Here is a 20,375-nt window from a genome sequence, read left to right on the forward strand (position 1 = left end):
CCTTGGCTGTCTCTCAGAGTGGTTCCACGGCTCGCCAGCTGTAGAAGGTGAGCATGGTCATACACACAATAGTAGGCCAGGTGACCCTTTCTTAATCAGGAAACATGTGATAATATGGTTAGGGAATGTGACTGCTAACACAGATCAAGGCTTCAAGCCTACAAACCTCACATTACAAGGATGTCCACCACTGAAATTATGGAATGGCTGCTGTACATTGAGCAAATGCATGATAATGGTTATTCTACAAGAGACTGTCTAAACGTTTTCAGTCCGTTAAGTAATACAAACTTGCCCCATCAGTGTAAAAACAGGTACACATCCCAATTTTAATTCTGGACAGGCAGTTTATATAATCTAGCCTCAGGTCTCTTATGTTTAAGCCCATTTCTCTTAAAAAACTGAAATTGTGTACTTTAACGGCTATTAAAAATACTCTGTTCAATTTATAACAAACATTGCAGTTTTCACCTGAAAAACACCCTGACAAAGATTTTTTTCATTGCTGCAGATTCACAGGAAGGCAACTACAAATCAGAAGTGAACAGTAAACCACGAAAAGAAAGAACAGCCTTCACTAAAGAACAGATCAGAGAGCTGGAAGCAGAATTTGCCCACCACAACTACTTAACACGATTAAGGAGATATGAAATTGCTGTGAACTTGGACCTCACCGAAAGACAGGTATTGGCCGGGAGTACATGAACTGCCAAAATATTATCCACACAACTTATAAATCATAACAAACTACTAATTAAAAATAAGCAGACCAGTTGAACACAGTCACCTATGGGTAGAGACTGAGACACTTGTTATGTTTGCTGGTTGCATGTAACCCAGTTATGTTATGTTATGGTACTTTATGTGGTTTGCTGTGGTGCCATGTTATGTTATGTTATATTGTGTTATGTTATGTGTATTTGTAAAGCTTGTAATCCCCCCAAAGGGTCTCTGCATGTTGAACAGGTGTGTGTTCTTAGTACCTGGCTAAGGTGGGTATGTTGTTAGAAATGGGGGTCTCTAGTTGGAAGAGGTAGGTACCTTTGTCCAAATAGGCACCCTTGCTTCTAGTCAGGGTAAGGGGAATACACGCTTTAAATAACCCCTGCTAACCCCCTGGGTAGCTTGGCACGAGCAGACAGACTTATCCCAAAGGCAATGTGTAAAGTATTTGTACTCAAAACACACAGTAATATGGTGATAACACCACAAATGGACACTACTCCACATTAAGAAAAAGAAAATATCTTCATCTAAATTTAGCAAGACCGAAACAACAAAAATCCAACAGACATGTAATAAGAATCTGACTTTTCAAAAGCCTTCAAGTAACTGGCTTTATAGAAAACCATGGATTCATGATTCTACATGAAGCAACCTGCAGTTGCGTCAAAATTCACAAGGCCAAACAGCCGCAGAGATGGGAAGCGTTGAGAAACAAAGAGATGCGTCAGTTCCTGTGAATAGTTCTACTGCATGCAGGAGAAGTGATGCGTCAAATCCTGTCTGTAGGGGGGAAGTGATGCGTCCACTCAAAGATGGTTCTGGTCTGCGGGTGATGCATCGGGAAAAATTGCCTCACAGGTGGAAATCCGGGATGCGGCGGCGATCAATGCAGTGGCGGCAAGCTTCGCTGCATCTGTTTCTTCAGCTACAATCCCTCAATGCGCTGGTTCTTGCAGTTGTGACAGGTGCTGCCTCGGCTCGGCAGCAGCGCAGCGATGCATGGAGATTCTTCTCGCATGGTGGTGCTGCATCGGGAAAAAAACAGCCACAAAAAGAGTGATGTGTTAATTTCTTTGGGTTTCTTTCAGCTCCCAACAGCAGAAACAAACTCCAGAGGCCCACAACTGGAATAAGCACCTCCTGGCAGGTCAGAACTCTCAGCAGCAGAGTTCAGTGGAGCTGGGGGTGACGTCTTTGTGTCCCTGAGACTTCAGAACAGTAGGCCAGCACACACAGGCCCTTGGAGGTCTTCTTCAAGCAGGTTCAAAGCAAAGTTCCAGTCTTTGGCCTCTCCTTGGCAGAAGCAGCAACTGCAGGCCAACCCCACACAGCACACAGCAAAGGGGCAGTACTCCCCCTCACAGCTCTTCAGCTCTTCTCCTTGGCAAAGGTTCCTCTTGAGTCCATAAGTGATCTAAAGTTCTGGAGTTTTAGGTCTAATACTTATACCCCAAAATGTTTTTGTTCTCTTTGTGCAAGGGTCTCTGAGCCCAGTCCAAACCAGTTCTGTCCTCACTGGTGCAGTATGACGACAGGGGATGGAGACAACATTGTGCAAGAGAGACAGGCTCTATTCAGGTGCAAGGAAATCTCCTCTCACTACTCTAACGGCAGCCAAGTCCCATTCAGCTCAGCTCTGAGTCATCTATGAAGGGCCAGGCACACCTCACCCCTCCAGTGGCAATCTACAGTGAATGTACATCCCCTGCCTTTGTCACTTCAAAACCAGGCAGTCAGTACACAAACAGGCAGAGGCACTCAAATGGTTACACATGAAAATGCCTACTTTCTAAAAGTAGCATTTTCAAACACACAACTTAAAAAACATCTTTACTAAAAGATGTGTTATTAAATTCTGTGTTCAGAGAGCGTAAACTATAGTTCTCTATCTTGTCACAATTGTAAGGTATAGTTGTAAGATGTTACAAAGTATTTCCCATTCTATCCTACGAGATAGAGAGCCTTTCAATAGTGAAAAACGCAATTGGCAGTTTTTCACTATCAGGACATGCCACACAGACCAGTACATGTCCTACTTTTCGCATATATTGCACCCTGTCCATGAGGGTACCTTGGACCTGCCATGGGGGTGCCATACATGTAAGAAAAGGGAAGGATAGGACCTGGAAGTGGGTTAACTTGCCAGGTCTACATAGCAGTTAACAAACAGAGCAGAGACACTGCAGTGGTAGGTCTGACATACCTTTTCAGGGCTACTCATGAGGGTGGCACAATCAGTGTTGCAGACCCACTAGTAGCATTTGATTTACAGGCCCTGGCACACTCGGTGCACTACACTAGGGGCTTACCAGTAAACAAATATGCCTATCAGGAAGAACCAATTGTAACAACACAGAGAGCACTTGCACTTTGACAATGATCAGCATTTGCAAAGTGCCCAAACCATCTAAGCCAGCAAAAACGAAATCCAGCATAGCGTCAAAAATACAAGAGGTAGCGGCAAAAGGTCAGGGGAAACCACACCGAAGATGCCAAGTCTAACATAGGTTAATTGAAAGGCGAGGTTGTCAGCTTCTTGCAGAATTCAAGAGGAAAGGAGTAGGCTGTAATGAGGAATAGGAGGCCATTCAATGCTTAGTAGTGATGTAAAAGAATGCCTATCCTCCTGAACTGGTTCTCTGTATACGCGGGAAATGTGCGGGTAGGACTTCTGCAGAGTGGAGGTGTCTGGGTGGTTGATAGAAAAATATGTTACTGTTCAGGTAGGTGAGGTCTGAGTTATGTAGTGCCTGGAATCTGTGTGTGAGGAGCTTGAATTGAGAGTGAGTCAGTTTCTTTGAAAAGCATGTTGGGATGGTTTCAGTGAAATTCTGGGATGGTTAGTCTTGGTATTGCATTCATCCTTTTTACTGGAGTCACCTCTGAAGTAGGGCAATGTAGTCTTACCTTTTCTATAGGTTTGGGAATTTATTTTCAATTTCAATAGATCTTTATTCGATTCACAGAATCAAAAAAGCATCATACATACCAACAAGAAATATATAAGATCTATTCACAAATATAAAACTGATCCCTAGTTAAAATACACATTACAACATTTAAAACCTAATGGTAGCAAAAAGTGCAACGTAGTAGTTACCCTGACACTCATAGTATGTCACACCTATACATTTTTGACAGCTTTAGCATATAAGGTACTCCTTGCTTACTTAGAGTCAAGGTAATCATATATAACCAGGATTGATTTTCCATAAAGTGCAAAGTGCTTCATCTTAAAATACTATGATTTTTATATAAAAACGTGTGAACGTGACTTCCCTAAAAGTATTTACAGTCAAACATAAACTTTAAATACAGTATGATTACATATGTTGAAATTTCCCATAATTCACAATTAAAATAGATTTAAAATGTAAGTCCCTTTTTAATCCTAATATAATTAGCTGCCAATAAGAATCTGCTGGTACCAAATACAATGAGTTTTGAAGAGTCGGTTTTTAGGATACGCAACATTTCAAGATATTTTCCAACACATAGCTTCCTACCCAGAGGTTTTATCCACTTATTTCTAGGTGCTCTATAGGCAGGGCAAAAAAATAAAACGTGTGCTACATCCTCTTTCGTTCCTATATTGCATTGGGAATTTATAGGGTGTATGACGGAGAGTTCTATCTTTTTTGCCTTCTCCTACAGAGAAAGTGAATGATTGCTTCATATTTTTTTATGTGAAAATCTTTTTTCTAGTTTTGTAAGATTATAATATACTATCCTGTTTCTTGCATTGCCCAACACCTCCAGCAACTTTTCATTCTTGAACTTATAAAAGTGACCAAAGAGTAAGTCAATGGTGTGCCAGATAGACTTTGCGTCATCACTGTTTGTGAACAGCATAGTCGAGGTAGTTGGAGGTTCTATCTAGTTCTGTCTAGAACAACTGTACAACACGACCACTGTAACAGGCAGCAACGTCTCAAAGTATGGGTGAGATTTTAAAGAATGCATGGCTCATTTTTGTCGCCAAAGTCACTGAAGCAAAATCCTTCTTATTGGCTCTTTCTCCTTTTCTTGTCCAAGGGTTAATGAAGGAATGTTGATATTTTAGTGGTTTCTTTTGCCCTTCTTGAGAGACCCAAGAATGAGTCCCTTCTCCTTTACCATTCAAGGTCTTTTTGTTTTAGTAAAGAGTATTTTTTGTATTTAAAAATAAAAGTGATTGCAGCATTTTTACATGAATACCAACATTAATTCCAATGTGTATCTTCCGAAAATACAGTTCAGGTCCAGAGCTCAGTTTAAGCTGCATGACTCACTGAGATTATCAAGGCAGGCTACAAATGATATACTGTATCAGATATCCCGATATGAATTTAGGTTTTCTAAAAATAACACATTTCCTTTAAAAGCAGAAGCGTGTCACTCAAATGTATAAGTTATAAACATTGCACTGTATTTTCAACATTGGTTTTATTATCACACTTGTCTGTCTGCGACATTTCAGCATAAATATAAAGATAATAAAATGAGAACGTTGTATGACTTTCAGGAAAAAAATCTGACAATTAACTTAAAGTATTATTTTTCGAAGGAACTCAGTATCACTGTAGATGAATGGCACTAGATATCTAAAAAAAGACTTTGTGATGATGAAAATTAAAAAATGATCATAGTTCAATGGACTAATGTTTGGGAAAACCGAAAGATATACAGCCATTTTCGCAAAGGTGTTTTAGGGGATCACGGTACGTTTATGGATGAAAATAACAACTTTTGCGCCTGCCAGCAGTTCACAGCGGGATTGCGGACAGGCATCAATGCGGAAAAGACTGGGGTTTTCTCCAGGAGAGCAGAGGAGTCCCAAGTGCCAAAGCCGCTCGGAGGATTTTAATAGGGCTTTCCAAGGTGTGACTTGCCTTGGTGGCTGGGGAACGCTGACAAGCATGTACATTCAGGACACACTCAAATTGTGATCCAGCTGTTTCCCAGGTGGAAATGTTAAATCCCCTTCGTGGATGAAAAAAGGAATGTATCACCCCCACATTTGAGTGGAAGTGTAGGAGAAGGCCTTTCATCAAAGGCAACTTCAGGGGAAATAAATAATAGTGTGCATTTGCAATGGTGCTACTTTGCACAATTCTGCGTTGTGTAGAATTGCGAACAGGGAAATTTGGACCCCTATGAATGCCTGGAAGCTGGCGGCTGTCCTCGAATGTCTTTGAATAGGTACAGTCCGTTCCCACTTTCATTGGTTTTTCCATGAATAGGGCCTCAGTGATTTGTATATATCATGAACAGTCCCTGAGTAGAATTCGTTTATAAATTAGAACACAAGTAAAGTAGCTACCAATTTGTAATCTCCTCCATTAGATGAAGCGCTGTCTATCCCAACTTCTTGTCAAATTGCAGTTTAAAAGGGATGATTGCACATAAATGTTTAAACAGATTAGTGACATAGTGGCTTTGGACGGAATGCACGACTTTACGACGAATGCTTTTACCACTCATGCCTTTTCCACCCAGCCATCATACGGCAGCCATCTTATGACTCGAGACCGAGTCCGGGAAAAAACGCAAAATGGGAGCATAACTTATAGTTACATTTGGGCACGAGTTCTAGTTACTTGAGACAACTATAACGGGTGAATTTTACTGGTTGTGTGCATTCAAAACACTATGTTATCACTGAACTTTTCACCTAACTATAACGTTACTTTGACCTGCATGAGAGCGGCATCAGGATTGGCCTGGGTGGCCTGGTTGTGCGCTCCCAGAGAGACTGGGAGCCTGTGCCTGCTGTCTCCAACCAGGCGGCGCATCTCGGTGTGGAGACGGCCGGCCAAGCCAACATGCGCACTGATAGCAGTGCCCACCACTCCTTCTCTGGGACTACTCCCACGATGCCCCCCCAACTCGACACTTCCATTGAAAAATAAAATGATAATAAACCTCTTTTATTATCCTTTTATTTTTCAAATTTTTGTACTGCTGGCAGGGAGGGTGGCGACGCTCCTCCACCATAGCGTAGGAGCCGCCGCTGGTAGAGTCCCAATTGGTTGTTACCTTTTCGAAATGTGCTGCTCGCAACGAAAATGTATGGTTTGTGTACCATGACTGGCAAAAGTCATCATTATTGATAATTATCACATAATGGATCGAATACCCTCAAAAGAAAAACGAAACACAACAATGGATTTAAAAACAGTAACACTTTTACAGTGATCTTTCTGGGTGACCTTGATGTTTAAAGGTAGACATAGGGTCATGTAAAATATTTAATGGACTGTTTTGAAAACAGATTGGGTGTCAATTGAATCATCAGGAATGCCTCTGACGAGGGTCGCCATTCTGACAAGATGAACACGATGACTGATAATCGATAGCAGCTATATATTATATGGACCTGCCAATGATTGTGTTTGCTTTTCTGTGTGCATTGCACGTCACATTTGGAAACCATCTTTAGCTTTCAGATCAGAATGCTCCTTCCACAGATTATTGCCAGGCCAAAAAATGATGGGTTTGTTCATTGCGGAGAATGTGAACATCAAATAAGTGCACATCTGAAAATATAGGATAAATATACAAATGCCACTCAGGGAAATTTTTTCAACTTTTAAATAGTTTGGGGAGTGGACCCTCAGAGTTCTTGCGGTACAGGCATGGTACATTCTACACTGGCCAGTGTGTAACTAGCGCGGTTTTCTAAGAATCAGCTATCCCATGACAATAACATATTTATGTCTCTTGTTTGGAATCTAAAATTAGACTGATAATAGCACGAAAATATGCAACATGTGTCAGGATGGGAAGCTTAAGACTAGCGAGTTAATTTGCTGGGTAAGAACTCAGGCAAGTATAAATATGGGAACAAAGAACGCACTGCAATGTGCACAGTCGCATAGCAAATAGAGTGGCACTGGGGCCCAGGGTGTCTGGGGCCCTATGCACCCATATTGTAGCTGTACTTTACTGTTCACAGAGGAAAAACATCCAAAAATCAAGTTACCACATCAAAATTCCTCTCCAAAGCATTTAAAGACATTGAATGGTTAGCAGAAGCAGATTAGGTAATACTGGGCAGGGAGGAGTCCTTGTACTGCCACACATCTAACACTTTCATCTGAGATGCTTGCAGCAGGATTTTGCTGCTGGGGAACTGTGGAAAGATCAGCAGAAACAATGTTTCCATAGTGTAAGCCCCAAAATCTGTCATAAGTTTGAAATAGTGTGGAAATGGCTGGTGGAAAGATCATTACCACAATTCATGTGGCATTTTCCGACGTGTTTGATGTTTTTTTTGCTCTTTCATTGGTATTTAGTTTCAGTCAGGCAAGTGAAAGGCTAGTGGGTTGCAGCATCCAGGAGTCATAGATTGTCTAGACTTTGTGTCACCTGTTTTGAAATACCTAGTTGGGTCTTGCTCAGCTGTCCAGATCAGAAGTGGCTGCCTTTTCTGGCATTTAAAAGCCTCCCTAATACACATCAGGGATTAGAACTCTGAATTAATTATTTCAGTAATATCTCCATGTAGTCCACAGAATTGTATTTTTTCTTCTGGTGAAGTTTTGGAATGTTGTGAATTCCTGATGTATGGCCTTCACAGAGTTTGTGAACCAACTTTTCTGGCATTGTGAGTTAATTTGCGCTCTAATCAAACTCAGTCAAATGTATAAATATTTTGACAGACCTATTATATGGATTATACAGGAATATAACACAAATTTACTAAGATGTCATGCAATGAAATGACGTATCCAAGAAGTACGCGATACATTGCATGAAGGTAAAACCACAGCATAGAACTATATCTGCATATATTGTCCTCCTGTTGAAGTCCTCCCTGGTGCTGGCACACAAACAGACTGCATTGCGCAACACACAACCTCACGCCGTGTGTGCAGGCAAGAGAGTGTCCAGTCTTACATCAGATTTGTGCTTGAGACATACCCTTCCAGTACAAATTCCTTTTCATGGACAACCACCGATGAGGATTTGTGCTGTGCAATGAGCACACATAAAATACATCAACTTCTGAGGCAAATCTTCAGAAGGGCATGAACTATAAAAATGGTGGCAACATTCTGAATTTTCAGGCAGATCTGGCGAATCAAATTGGTTTGCAGCCTGCATGAAGTCACAAAGTTTCCCACTAACCCTAGATAAAGCTGCAAAGAAAGTAGCAAATTAGGACATTCTTTGTGCGGATGCAGAGAGAATTCTTGTAAAGTTAATAGGATTTTGTAAATCCTCTTAAGAAATTACAACTGTATCTGAATTGTGATGCAATCCATTGTGGTTTTATCTTATTGTGGTACAGGTGCTGCATGTTATATTTATATTGAAGTTTTTTCTTTATATAGTAGATTCAGCAAAGGAAATATATTGTATACGCTCAATTTAGTGCAGTGTTCAACACAGTGTAATCTATTCCCTTCAGTTCTGCCTTTCCATTCGAATGTTGGCCCGCCGATCCAGCCGGCCACGACTCTTGCGCCTCCGCAGACAATGCACATAAATGATACCAACACTATAGCTTGGGCAAATGATTACAAATAGCAGACTGAAGGCCCAAAGATAGCTAACTTTACTGGTTACTTATTTAGAAATATTTCAATTTACTAATAATTCGTTTTTGGTATTGTTTTTAAAATATGCAAAGTACAAAAAATGCCATTCGTGCAGCTTCGGAGCAATTTTTGGGCGCGTACTATTTAAATCAATAAATCAGTTTCGTTTTATTTCCGGGGTTATGTGGTGTCATTAAATATTTAGACCATTGCAAATTATGTCAATGGATTTTCGGGAAAATAAACCTAGAAACTTAACTAGCTCATTGCACTTTATTCCATTGTACGACGTATGCGTCTTACCTGGAAGCATTATAATACAAGTCTTCACTCATTCACACTTTCTAGGTCGCAGATTGCATATATTGTGCGAGTGCTGGTCAGTTGTGCAGCAGTGCAGTTTTACATTATCATTACCACCGAACACCAGGTGTAGCGAGATATAGACCCAATAGGCGGTGCAAAGCCCGCACTTTGCTCTGGCTGGCCCTGCTAACGCAAATGTGGAGTTTGCAGTAGCTGGATAGTGCGAGTTGGGATGCCTTTGACGTCGTGCAAGCTGCCCAAAAACTGTGCGATCTGTGCGGACCCCGGCCTCTGGGTTTACACACCAACATCAGAGTCTAGTTTCGCTATTGAACCAGACCATGGGCAAGCACATACTCGTGGCAAAAGCGCTTTGTCTAACCTCAATCTGCTACTGTTTACAGTTACAAATAAAACTAGTAAATGCCTATGCAATAGTCTAGGACGAATGAAATGATTTGTTGGAAAACACATGCCTGATCATCATGTGCTTGGGGAAATTTAAATCACCTATGATTATAATTGTAGGACATTTATATAAACGAAAATGGCAATAATGGTACAGGAAGCTGCAAAAGCGAGAACCTGAGTAGGGGAGCAATCTACCAGTCTAGCTTTGCTGTGTAAACTTTGAGGTGACGGGTCAGAGTTTTCATTCCTGCCAGGGCTTGCTGCTCCAGTCCCTGTGTGCATGAATGAAACCCGAGCTCCCAAACAGCCCCTCTCACTTTCAAACCCGTGATCTCCTGAGGGTGTCTTTAAATAAACCTGCCGGAGAGCGCCCTCCCCTCCCGCGTGCGCTCCGGTGGACGGGTCCAGCGCGAGGATATATATTGCTCCAGCGTTTTAAGGAACAGCTTAATCATCAGTCTGGGAGATGCGCACGCTAACATACTTGTCGACTCAGGGAAAGGAAGTTATCTTATCATGCTGGTAAGCAGATGTGTCCATGAAATAGAAAAGCTGCAACAGCTGGCTGTCCAAAAGTATTTCGTCATGTACTGTAGCTTATCTTTCATTTTTGAGGCATTTCACAGGAACTTGCTGGCTATTGTCTTCCTCACCTGAAGTAAAATTGTGGGAATAATTACCAACAGTAATTGTGTTTTGGATATTATGAGCATTTATATAGCGCTAAAACATCTCAAGGGCCAAAGGTGCTCTAAGATGGTCGTGACAAGGGTATGGAGTTGTAGGTGGATATTCAGGATACATGTTTGACGCTGTAGGCCTTAATAAAGAGGATGATGAGGTCCCAGGCAGTAGAGATGATGCCCCAGAGCAAATGACTGAATGAGTGAAGCCTTGCGGTATAGTGCAAGTACAGCTTCTGTGCACCCTCACCGCCTTACCTCTTCAATTAATGTTATTGTATTAACTGACCTTTGGCTCAACGTCTCCATTAAAAATACTGAGCGTTTCTTCAACATGGCTGCAGCCTCATATTGTGTTTGCTTAGTGTTAAAATAATGAGGTTGCCAATTTCAAAGATTGGCTAGGCCAAAGTCACAATCAATCAAAACTAGTTGACTTACCTTAACCAGCAGTCTCAAAGTACTCTCTTCAATGGAATTTGTTAATCAAAGGAGTTATAAAAGTGCTTATTAGATGGTTCATAGTTTGCTGTCTCAGTGCAAAGGAATATTCTACTCTAGAGGTATTCCAGAAATATTCCACCAATTACACATTGTGCAATTGTTACAAGCATGGTGATGAGACATACATTGGCTAGTTGTCTGCTCTGTGTTCCTACTACTCGGCAACATATTGCTTTGGGTGATAAGTACGCCTATGGACATTTTAAACTTGCTGCAGTTAGGCAGGCTTAAATAGCTTACATTAGTCCAATTCTACTTTGGTTAATGACATTGCGATTATTATGTGTATATGCAGTGTGAGCTAGAAATGGATACGCTTATTTTAAATGCTAGCCCTATGCTTTCTTTGCAGAATACTGAGGTCTCTGATAGTGATACATATGTTAATATGGGAAATTCTCAAAGCAAGCTGATGAACTACCTGTACTGCACAGTGCAAATGATTTGAGATAAACCAGCTAGCCCCCATGTTGGGTTAAGGATATTTGCCCATGAAATGTATTAACAATGTATGACCTTTGCAGCAACTTCTGAGTAGGCACTCATGAAGAAGACCAATAATAGTCCTCTGCTGAGTGTGTAAAATATTTTCACTATGAAACTTTGGCCGCACAATTCATTTTTCCCCAGAGGTTTTCAAAGAATCTCTTTTAAGATATAGATAGTGCTGTCAGTTCAGCAACTATGTGCATGCAATTTATATACTAAAACTATTATGAGAGCTGAAAAAAAAGCTCAGAGTGCCTGATGTAGTGTTGCGGCCGGAATTATACATTTACCAAAAGTGCTGTTACTGTCTCAGTGTGAGTACTTTCTCAATGAGATCCCAACTAACCTGGTAGGGCTGTGTAAATATAGTGGGTGGGTTCTTGCAAGACCAGAGTAGACATGGGCTTCTGCCCCCAGTGTCTTTGAAGTACACCCACCCCACTGCAATGTAGTCCCTTAATACAGAATATTTGGGGGCCTTCTCTATTTGTGCTATTAGTGACATCTCAGACAAACACTGCTTTCTCTTACACAATGGTGCCTAGGACCTTGCAGGACGTTTCATATGGCTTGGGTAATTGCAGGACTTTACAGCTGGCTTGAGTAGCAGGAATCCCAGTGTTGCCTCATTCTGCTGGTGAGTTAGATCCACATTTCTTTAGGTGAATGCTGTGATTTGAGCATGACATTTGGGCAAAGAAGAGCCAACAAGTTATGTATCTCACTGTGGTGATCAAGTGAGGGTTTGAGTCTATAGAATCATGTTCAGTTACTGTTCTGAATTAGACAAATATTTCAAAATTTCTCTTTCAAAAAGTGTGAATCAAATTCGAGCCAGACCACTCAATTCTAGATACATGTTAAAATAATGCAGCCAGCAGGAAACAGACATAACCTTGATGCTTTTAAAAAAAGATGATATAGCTCATGTAGGTAAGATACAATAATTATTGAGAGATGACTCCATTGGGAGGTACAACTTCCTGAGAATGCAATTACACGTGAAAGGACTGACTGCATGGACCAATATGTAGACCAGGTGGCTCTGACAGCCAAGCAGAGAACAGACAGACCCCTATGTGATGTCTTCTATAGCAACGAAGAAAGACATCCGTAAGAATTAGGCATTACCATTTAACAAGAAATTTGGGGGACACCCAGCTGGACTCACAATTTGGGTGGTTGTTGCTGGTGATTATTATCACTGAATGTGAGGTAGGAAAACAGAGTTATTAAGTGGACAGGAGTCATCCTGACCAGTTGCTGGAATTAAATTTGTACTTCTGGCTTCAGTTAACATAACGTCTGGCATGTTCTTCTTCACATATGGCCACTTTTAAAGATGGGTAGCAATGGGATAGCTGTGAGAAATTAGCTGCTGCCGTATTACACCACCTTGCATCACCCTGCTTGCTTAGAGTGTAGGGGATGGAGGTGTATCCAGCAGTAACTTTGTTGCAAGCTTCACTAATGTGAAAATCCGCTTACCAAAGTCAGTGCAAAAAGAATGGAAGCAGAAGGGTTGCCGTATTTCGGGCAGTTCCTCAAATGACATCCCCAGTACCACTTTATCTTTCTAGGTCCACCATGTAAACCATGGCGGTTTCAGGAAGACACTATAAATATCTCTCACATGCTGTGAGGAGGGGCCCAGATCTTAAGGAAGATTATGTTTTTTTTTTCCTGAAGAGACACTCTTTCTTAAGTCTAGGTATTTTGATTATCTTAGTCTGGGCTATGGCTCACAACTCCCCTTAGCGCTCCTCAAATAGTGCCTGTGGCCAGAGGCGATCCAGGAAGACACGGGGAAGATTTGATGTGGCAGCCTTGAGGTGCATCACAGGTTGTGGAACACAGCCTTTGGCTCATGAAACACAAGCTAACGATTAATCAAACATACATGAGCCTATTGGTCACGATTCCGGGACAACTTGTAACGAATAATTCTCAAGCAGATTATCCATGTCACATAAATGGACCATTTCAATTAAACTTACTGAAAATATGGTGGACATGCAAGGTAACTGCTGCAAAAGGCACCGTGGACTGAAGTCAAATCACCTGTGTCTGGGCTAGAAAATATGAAATACAACAATTAGGTCACCCAGCACACACCCACTACACCTCCAAGTAGCTGTTCATCCTCATGAAGCTGGTATGAATATTTGTAACACTACAATATGCTACCAGTCTGGGAGCCATGCTTAGCTTTTGATGGTGATAATAAAGTTACAGCAAAGCAGAACCCATTTCTAAATCAGAATATTTACCTCCCCACCTCCGCCTGGATTACTTATGTCTTTAGCTGTTGTCCGGACTGAATAATCACACATGCTCAACCATGAGCGCCCACAAACAGAGAAGAACCATTCCAGTCATTTGTCACATTGCACTGGCAAAATGTAAATATAGTAATAATGAACCCAGTAAATGTGTCTAGGGAAGGGGAGGGGCCACATTCGTTTATTGTACCTTTGGGATTCAGGGATGGAGAAAGGGGGGGGGGGGGTCAGAGTGGAGTAAACTCTTCTGCTGCAAGAGGGTGACAGGATAGGTGGGCTTCTTTGATCTTTGGGGGCTGTCTTGGTTGAGAAGGTCGACACTGAAGCTGAGTGAATCATTGCTGAAGGTGGGTACTGACAGCCAATATCCAACTTCAGGAGAGGGGATTCTTTTATTTAGCCATCTTCATGTGGAAGTGTGCCATACACTTTTTATTGGAACCTCAACATAATGTTTATCCTCAACAAACCACTGAGAGTCAGTGTTTTCTGGTATGCAAGTCTGAAATGGTTGTATTGCTAGACTAGATGGTACAGTGGAAGACAATCTGGTCAACATTTGCAGTGGAGAAAAGCGAAGTGGAGTAGTGTGTGAGAGAAGGAAAGGGGTGTTTTATATTTCTGCTCTAGATTTGGATATCAGATTGAGAGAGCAAGGGGAGGGTGGCAGTAGTTTGAAAAGGAAGCATAGATCATTTATATACATCTGTGGCTGAATACAAGGTATATTTTGATTTCTTCAAACCATCTAACATAAATTCCCAAAATCCTGATCTTGTATTTTGCCTTTATCCACATTTCAAATCCTCTTTTATGACTGTTGTTGGAAATGGCCCTTTTTGCAGGGTTATCACCAAACATTTTGCTTCTTCCTCCTTCGTTTTTCGTGACCTGTGGTTGTTGGCTATAGGACTCTGGGCACTTTACCACTGCTGATCAGTGCTAAAGTGCATATGCTCTCTGTGTAAATTGTTATTGTGATTGGTTATCCAGGATTGGCATATTTGTTTTACCAGTAGGTCCCTAGTAAAGTGCACTAAGTGTGCCAGGGCTGGTGATTCAAATTCTACTAGTGGGCCTTCAGCACCGATTGTGCCACGCACAGGAGTAGCCCGTAGATGGTGTCTCAGGCCTGCCACTGCAGTGCCTGTGCACAGTTCGTGAACTACCAGGTTGACCTAGCCAGTGTACCCACTGGTCAGGCCTGACCCTTCCCTTTTCTTACACATTAGACACCCCTATGGTAGGCCGAAGGTACCCCCCTGGGCAGTGTGCAGTGTATGTGAATGGTAGGACATGTACTTTTGTGGGTAACATGTCCTGATAGTGAAATACTGCCAAATTCATTTTTCGCTATTGAAAGGCTATCTTGCCCATCGGACAGAATGGGGAATGCTGTGTAACATGTGTACCTGCATATTTTCCCATAGCAGCAAGATAGAAATTTGGAATCTGGTATCCCTGAACTCAGAATTTAATAACACATCTTTTAGGGAGTATGGTTTTTAAATTCAGTGTTTGGGAATAGCACTTTTAGGAAAGTGGCTATTTTCTTGTTCAACCTTTCTGTGTGCCTCTGCCTGTTTGTGAATTGACTCTCTGGTTTGTGAGTGACAGGGGCTGGGGGTGCCTCCAGGAGGCCTGGTGAGCCAGCACTAGGCTGAATAGACCTATCTGCATTTGGAGTGGTGGGAGGAGTAGCACCTGGGTCTGAATAGGGCTTTTCCTGCCTTCCACAATGCTGGCTCCACCTCCTGCGGTGTGTCAGATGGCCCTGGCCCACACTCACAAAGGAAGAAGATGTGCACTGGCAGAGTGCACCCAGAACTGGTTTGGACTGGGTCCAGGACCCCTCACACATGGAGAACAAAGACTTTTGGGGTATAAATATCAGAGCCCAAACCCCTGAACATTAGACTACTTTGTGATCAAGAGGAATCCCTGCCAAAGAAGAACAGCTGAAGAGAATGAGGAGAAGTATTGCCCTTGTTGTGTATCTGGGGCTGGCCTGCAGTTTGCTGTTGCTACTAAGGAGAGATCTAAAGGACTTTGCTGTATGCCGTGTCCCCTGCTTGAAGAAGGTCTTTGCTGTGTGCTGTGTCCATCTGAAGAAATGTCTCCAAGGGCCTTAGAAGAGCTGGCCTCCTGTTTCTGAAGTCCCAGTCACAAAAGGACTTCAACCCCAATTCCCTGAACTTCCTTGCTGGGAGTTCCAGTCTTCCAGTAGGGCCTGTAACTGTGTGTGAGGCCTTTTTGCTGTTGGGAGCTGGAAGCGTGACGCAACGAGAGAGAAGCGTGACATTGCCGCAGCAGCCGCTGTCGCATCATCGAGGAAGCGTGTCGCCGCTGCCACCGTTGCATCACTGCAGAAGCGTGCCACCGCACAAAGGGTGCTGTCGCATCACCGGAGAAGCGTGTCGCAAGGCCGCCGCATCGCTGAGGAGTCGCACCGCCGCTGATTGCTGCCGCAACACCGGAGAAGCATGTCGCCGTCACCGAGGGTGTCGTTGCATCACGGAGAAGTGTGTCGCAGGGCCTGTCGCGGCTCAGAAAATCACCGAGTTCACTGCACGGCCGTCGGGGATGCACGCATTGCCTCCATCTTTTCGCATCGCAATGAAGACACCATTTTCTCGCATCGCACCAGATCGTTGCAATGCCTCGCGGCACCATCTAGTCGCACTGGAACCAGAGCACATGAAGAACCGACGCATCGCCTTCTCTGAGACCCTTTAGTTGGTTTTGCGTTACGCATCCCAGGTACTTTGTGAGTAAATTGTCGCATTTCATCATCTACAAGTTTATTTTTGCAACAACCTTTTTAAAGACATTCTACTGAGTTTCTGTATGTTGGATTTTTGTCGTTTTGGTCTTGTTTAGTTTGGAAAAAGATATTTTATTTTTCTAAACTGGTGTGGTGGCCATTTGTGGTGTTTTAACTGTGTTACTGTGAGTGTTGGTACAAATACTTTACACATTGCCTTTGGGATAAGCCTGTCTGCTCGTGCCAAGCTACCAAGGGGGTGAGCAGGGGTTATCTAAAGTGTGTTCCCCCTTACCCTGTCTAGAAGCATGGGTCCCTTTTTGGTCTAAGGTACCTACCTCTGCCAACTAGAGCCCCCAGATCTAACAACTATTTAAGCATTTTTGCTGGAGAAAGGCTTTCCCCAAAACTAGTACAAGATCTCTTGGCATCCTACTTAATAATATTATGCATCCGGGCCTATGCAACAAAAATGCAGTTACATCAGCAAAATTCCTTATTCTTTCACATCCCAAAACTGAACCGTGAACACAAGGCTAGCACATGCCAGTTCTAGTCTGGAACACAATAATGCGAGATTGACAGCTTCCTGAAAATCTCTGATTAAGGCAGCCTTCCAAATAGCACTTTGGACAGTTTCAGGTCCCCGCTGTTAAGACCACATCACACCAATCCTGATGTCTGCCGATGAAAGCCAGATGTATTTTTCAAATTACTTTCTTTAACTATACAGCTTTCCCCTTGTACTATGGGAAATTCAGGAGAGGCGTGCCTATTCTCTGGGTTTAACTCGGCCCTGAAGAACAAGGTTGACCTTGCAAACACATTGGTGGATTCAACCATTAAAACTAGGGGCAAAGGAGGTCACACTTTGCACCAGCTTGCATCACTAAAGGGAATGAAACTCGGCACAAAGTTTCATATTGGGATTTACTTTCCAGCGCAACTCTTAATTTTCATTGGAAAGAAGCCTCATGTAAAGCAAAATATTGCAACGCATTACTTTGGTTCAAGGGGGTATTTCATGGGTGGGACATGAGTTTTCCCATGCAACCCCCCATGGGTTTTGATGCAAAGCCCTATCTACTAAAAAAGGTAAACAGGAATTTGCACTTGTGTTAACACCTCCTCAAGACAGGTGTTAAGTTTGAGAAAGGATTTATTTTCTCAAAACTTTCCCTTTTTTACATGTGTAGTACAACTTAGAACATAAGATGTGAAAAAAGTGTTACACTATGGTAAAGTGTAATATTTATTACTGGAAATTAAGATTTCTAGTACAAAACCTATGCTTGACCTTCCAGGAAACACCCTTACAGCATGGGGCAAGAGTGTGTGATTTGGTATATGACAAACAAAAATATACCAGTGCTGGGGGTGAAACAGCACCATATCTAATCCCTTTCATGCAGCGCAGTACAGCACAGCAACTTTTGTTGCCCCTAGGTGTGTGCTAATGTGTTATATTTTGCATCTGCACACCGCATTCAATTACTTTTAAACAAGCACTTGCAAATGCAATAGGTTTGGTCCTTCATAGTATCTGAATGTTTCAGGGATAGTTATATAGTAGGTAGCATGATTTTAAAAGCAAAGCCAAAAGTAGAGCAAACGTAAAAGTGAGGTTCTGCCTACTTGTCCGCCCTTCTAAAAAAACTGGTTATGGTACAGCCATCGATGTTTCGTTAGGGTAGGGTGAGCGTACACCTAACCACGTTTCTCTCATGGTGCTGCTAATCTTTGCTGACATCTTTACAAGCCTTGCCACACATAAAGCAATGTGTAATCAATCAATCAATCCATTTGTAGAGCGCACTACTTACCCATGAGGGTCTCAAGGCGCTGGGGGGGTGCCGCTACTGCTCGAACAGCCAGGTTTTGAGAAGCCTCCTGAAGGTCGGCAGGTCCTGGGTCTGTCGTAGGTGGATGGGGAGGGTGTTCCATGTCTTGGTGGCATGGTGGGAGAATGATCTGCCGCCGGCTTTCGTCATCGGATGCGGGGAACAGTGGCGAGGGCGAGGTCAGCGGAGCGAAGCTGGTGGTTTGGGGTATAGAAGTTGAGTCGTCCGTAGAGGTATGTTGTTCCAGTGTTGTGGAGTGCTTTGTCAGCGTGGGTGAGGAGCTTGAAGGGGATCCTCTTGTTGACGGGGAGCCAGTGCAGGTCTCTCAGGTGGGATGTGATGTGGGTGTGGCAGGGGATGTCGAGGATGAGGCGTGCAGAGGCGTTCTGTATGTGTTGTAGTCGTTTCTGGAGTTTGGCCGGGGATCCCGCATAGAGTGCGTTGCCATAATCCAGTCTGCTCCTGATGAGGGCCTGTGTGACCGTCCTTCTGGTTCCGGTGGGGATCCATCTGAAGATCTTGCGGAGCATGCGGAGGGTGTTGAAGCAGGAGGAGAAGACGGCGTTGACTTGCTGGGTCATTGACAGCGATGAGTAAAGGATGACCACCAGGTTGTGTGTGCTGTCAGTGGGCTTCGGTGCAGCTCCCAATGCGGCTGGCTACCAGGGGTCGTCCCAGGCAGAGGGGGTGGAGCCGAGGATGAGGACTTCCATCTTGTCAGAGTTAAGTTTCAGGCGGCTATTCTTCATCCATTCGACGATGGCCTTCATTCCTTTGTGGAGGTTGGTTTTGTTGGTGGTGGGGGCCTTGGTGAGGGAGAGGATCAGCTGGGTGTCATTGGTGTATGAGATGATGTTGAGTTCATGCGATTGGACGATGTTGGCGAGCGGTGCCATGTAGACATTGAAGAGTGTCGGACTGAAGGATGATCCTTGGGGTACGCCGCAGATGATCTTGGTGTCTATAGATCGGAATGGAGGGAGGCGGACAATCTGGGCTCTGCTGGTGAGGAAGGAGGTGGTCCAGTCCAAGGCTTTGTCGCGGATCCCTGCGTTGTAGAGGCGTGTGCGTAGGGTGTGGTGGCAGACGGTGTCGAAGGTGGCCGAGAGGTCCAGGAGGATGAGGGCCGCGGTTTCTCCGTTGTCCACTGTTGTCATCGGTGGCGGCGATGAGGGCTGTTTCGCTCGTGTGATTGCTGCGGAATCCAGATTGGGACGGATCTAGGATGTTGTTCTTTTTGAGGAAGATGGTCAGTTGTCTGTTGACAATCTTCTCAATGACTTTTGCCGGGTATGGGAGTAGGGATATGGGCCGGAAGTTCTTGAGGTCCTTCGGGTCCGCCTTGGGTTTCTTGAGTAGGGTCTTGATCTCAGCATGCTTCCAGCTCTCCGGGAAGGTGGCCTCGAAGGAGTTGTTGATGATCTTACAGAGATAGGGTGTGATGCCAACCTAGAGGCTGTGCTCTGCTTCCTACCCATGATAGCAACGATAATTAATTTAGCAACAATGTATTTTACTGGAAAGTATGTAAAGAAAATGGAGTTTAACCATGCCACACTGGTGACCAGTTAAGAATTGAGAAAATACATTTTACAGCAAAAAAGAAATCACTTTTTGTATTAGTTATTTTTTTTTACAAATTTGAGAGTACAGGGGGCAGTTTTTTGGACTGAACCTCATGGGTATCTATTCGTTAAATTGCTAGGGGTAGCGGAAGTTACATCACATGCCATTTGACCTTTACTTTCACCCACACACTTACACACATATACACACTGTCCCTCACATAAATATTCTCATCCGCAAGCACACACACAAAATACATTTATAAACATCTTTTGAAA

General features: G+C 43.2%; 1 protein-coding gene across 1 annotated transcript in view; it reads left to right on the forward strand.

Annotated features, from left to right (window-relative positions):
• MEOX2 (mesenchyme homeobox 2) overlaps nt 1-20,375 on the forward strand; it is a 186,935-nt gene that overhangs the window by 138,181 nt on the left and 28,379 nt on the right. Inside the window, exon 2 of the mRNA XM_085630807.1 lies at nt 512-684. Within this exon, the coding sequence (XP_085486933.1) occupies nt 512-684 (173 nt within the window). The remainder of the gene's footprint in view (nt 1-511; nt 685-20,375) is intronic.

Source organism: Triturus cristatus, chromosome 10 (assembly GCF_964204655.1).
Source record: "Triturus cristatus chromosome 10, aTriCri1.1, whole genome shotgun sequence".
NCBI lineage: Eukaryota > Metazoa > Chordata > Amphibia > Caudata > Salamandridae > Triturus > Triturus cristatus.